At 35.7% G+C, this 2,137-nt stretch overlaps 1 protein-coding gene across 1 annotated transcript; it reads left to right on the top strand.

The window, feature by feature from the left end:
- The first annotated feature begins 258 nt into the window (after positions 1-258).
- LOC109793817 (uncharacterized) lies at positions 259-1,737 on the top strand. The gene has a single exon (XM_020353290.3). It carries the CDS (start codon positions 329-331, stop codon positions 1,508-1,510), a length of 1,182 nt encoding a protein of 393 aa, XP_020208879.2. The 5' UTR covers positions 259-328; the 3' UTR covers positions 1,511-1,737.
- Positions 1,738-2,137: the final 400 nt, after the last annotated feature.

Genomic DNA, 2,137 nt, shown 5'->3' with positions numbered 1-2,137 from the left:
TGTAGTTAAGAAAAAGTTTTACTAAGAATATTTAACTAAATTTTTTAATAGACATTAGTTACTAACAAAAATCGAATGATATTGCAGACAATTATGATTATTCAAAATAATAATAGTGAATGGTGAAACTTAACTTTCTAACTTTCTCTGCTTTCTGACTAGTGACAAGACAGTTTTTTACCTAGTCCAAAAACACACCTACACAATCACTCAAATATATATATGACTATGAGCACAAAGAATTTCAGAGTAAGTAGTTCCAATGCTTAGCTTCATCCTCAACTTTTCCATCCACACATTCAATTAAAACCCCTTCATAGTGGAAAGAATGGAAAAATCCAACCTGAATCCAAAATCACCCACCAAAGATAGAAATGCATATTTTTCTTCTCCTCATCTCACACATGATCAACCAAACAAATTTGAACCACACCATAGTGGACTTAGAGCTCTAGACCATGAGGTTAACGATTTTGATGCATACAACAAGTACTTCAACCAAGTGAGCAACAATGACAGCATCCAAAAAGTGACCATCAACAGAGTCTCTCCCCTGCTCAACATGGACACAGAACACAAGCACAAACACAATCCAGAACAAGGTGACATCACAAAGTCCACAAGGTCATTCTCCTATTCTGCTTCATCATCACTTGGTGTTGGTGGTGGTAACCGCAACAACATGATCATGATGAACAACCACAAAGCTCATTCATTCCATGCTGCAACTTCAACACCACCACCACCTTCATCTTCCAAGTCCACTTTGAACAACAAAGCTGGTTTGTTATTCCACCACCCTCAAAAACCAACCACAATCTCAGCTACTAAACCTCCTCATCAAACATCCTCCAATCTTACAAAGAAACTCAGAACCTCCTTGTCAAAACCCATTTGGCTTTTGAGAAGAAAATGCCCTTGCAATGATAGAAAGTCAGTGCAAGTCAAAGGAAACACAAATACAAACACAAACAAAAACACCCCAAAAGCCAAAACTCCAACAACCCCACAACCCCAAACCCTCTCACACAAACATTCCTTGAATCACAAAACAAAATCCAACAAAGAAGTGAAGTCTCAAAGTCAAAGGTTGTTCCAATTCCAATCTGCCATGAACCAAGCTAGAAGGCCCACAAGTGAAGGCTTCACTTTCCCTTTGTTCTTGGCAAGTAACTCCAACAACCCCACAAAGCCTCATCATCAGGTTCTTCTCAACGTGGTGCATGAAGAAGAGGACACAACCCCACGTGAGTCCTTGCACGTGTTCCAACCTCCAAGCCCCCCCAAGTCACGTGCCATGGATGATGATGCAGCTAGTGATGCAAGTTCTGATCTTTTTGAGATAGAGAGCTTCTCCACTCAAACTACTACATACCCCATTATCACACCCTCATCAATTTCACAGTGCCATCAAACCACCGATCATGAGTTCTTCTTCGCCGCCGACGCCGGCAGCAGCCTGTGGCGGCGGCGGCTGCTGAGGGATATTGAGGTGCTGCCACCACTATAAGGTCAAAGTTGTCAAACAAATCAACTTATTTGGCTGGCGAGCTTCTTTTAATTATGATATGAAATATGAATACACTTCATGTGTCAATTCAATAAGTTTGAATGCTGATTTCTTCTTTTTGGGCTTGTTGAAATAAATTCTTTTTGATCTGTTTTAACAAATTTTGGAGTCAAATGTATGAATGAATTCTCACTCAATAAAAGCTTGTTAAAAGTGTTTGATAGTTATTTATATGCATTTGACATGTTATATATTTATATATAATTAAAAATTATAATAATTATATACAAATACATATTATATTTAAATATATAAGTAATATTTAAAATTTATATAATATATATTTCAAACATATAAATTATATTTTAGATTTAAGATAAACAATTTATTTTATAATATAAAATTATTTTTAATTATTATAGTTTATTTATAAAAATATTAAATTTAATTTTTAAATAAATATGATGAATAAAAAAAATAAATTAAACATATAAAAAATTTAATTAGAAAAAAAATTATTCCTAAAAATGTTTCTAAAGTAATTTTCTGTACTGTCCGAACTGCGAAGCCGAGCTCCGAGCACGGCTTCACAGCGTAAGATGACCTCGGGCACGCGCTACGCGACGT

The sequence above is a fragment of the Cajanus cajan genome, chromosome 1, assembly GCF_000230855.2.
Source record: "Cajanus cajan strain Asha chromosome 1, NIPB_CcT2T_4, whole genome shotgun sequence".
NCBI lineage: Eukaryota > Viridiplantae > Streptophyta > Magnoliopsida > Fabales > Fabaceae > Cajanus > Cajanus cajan.
The sequence above is the reverse complement of the archived record's forward strand: the minus strand, read 5'-3'. Positions and strand labels throughout refer to the sequence as shown.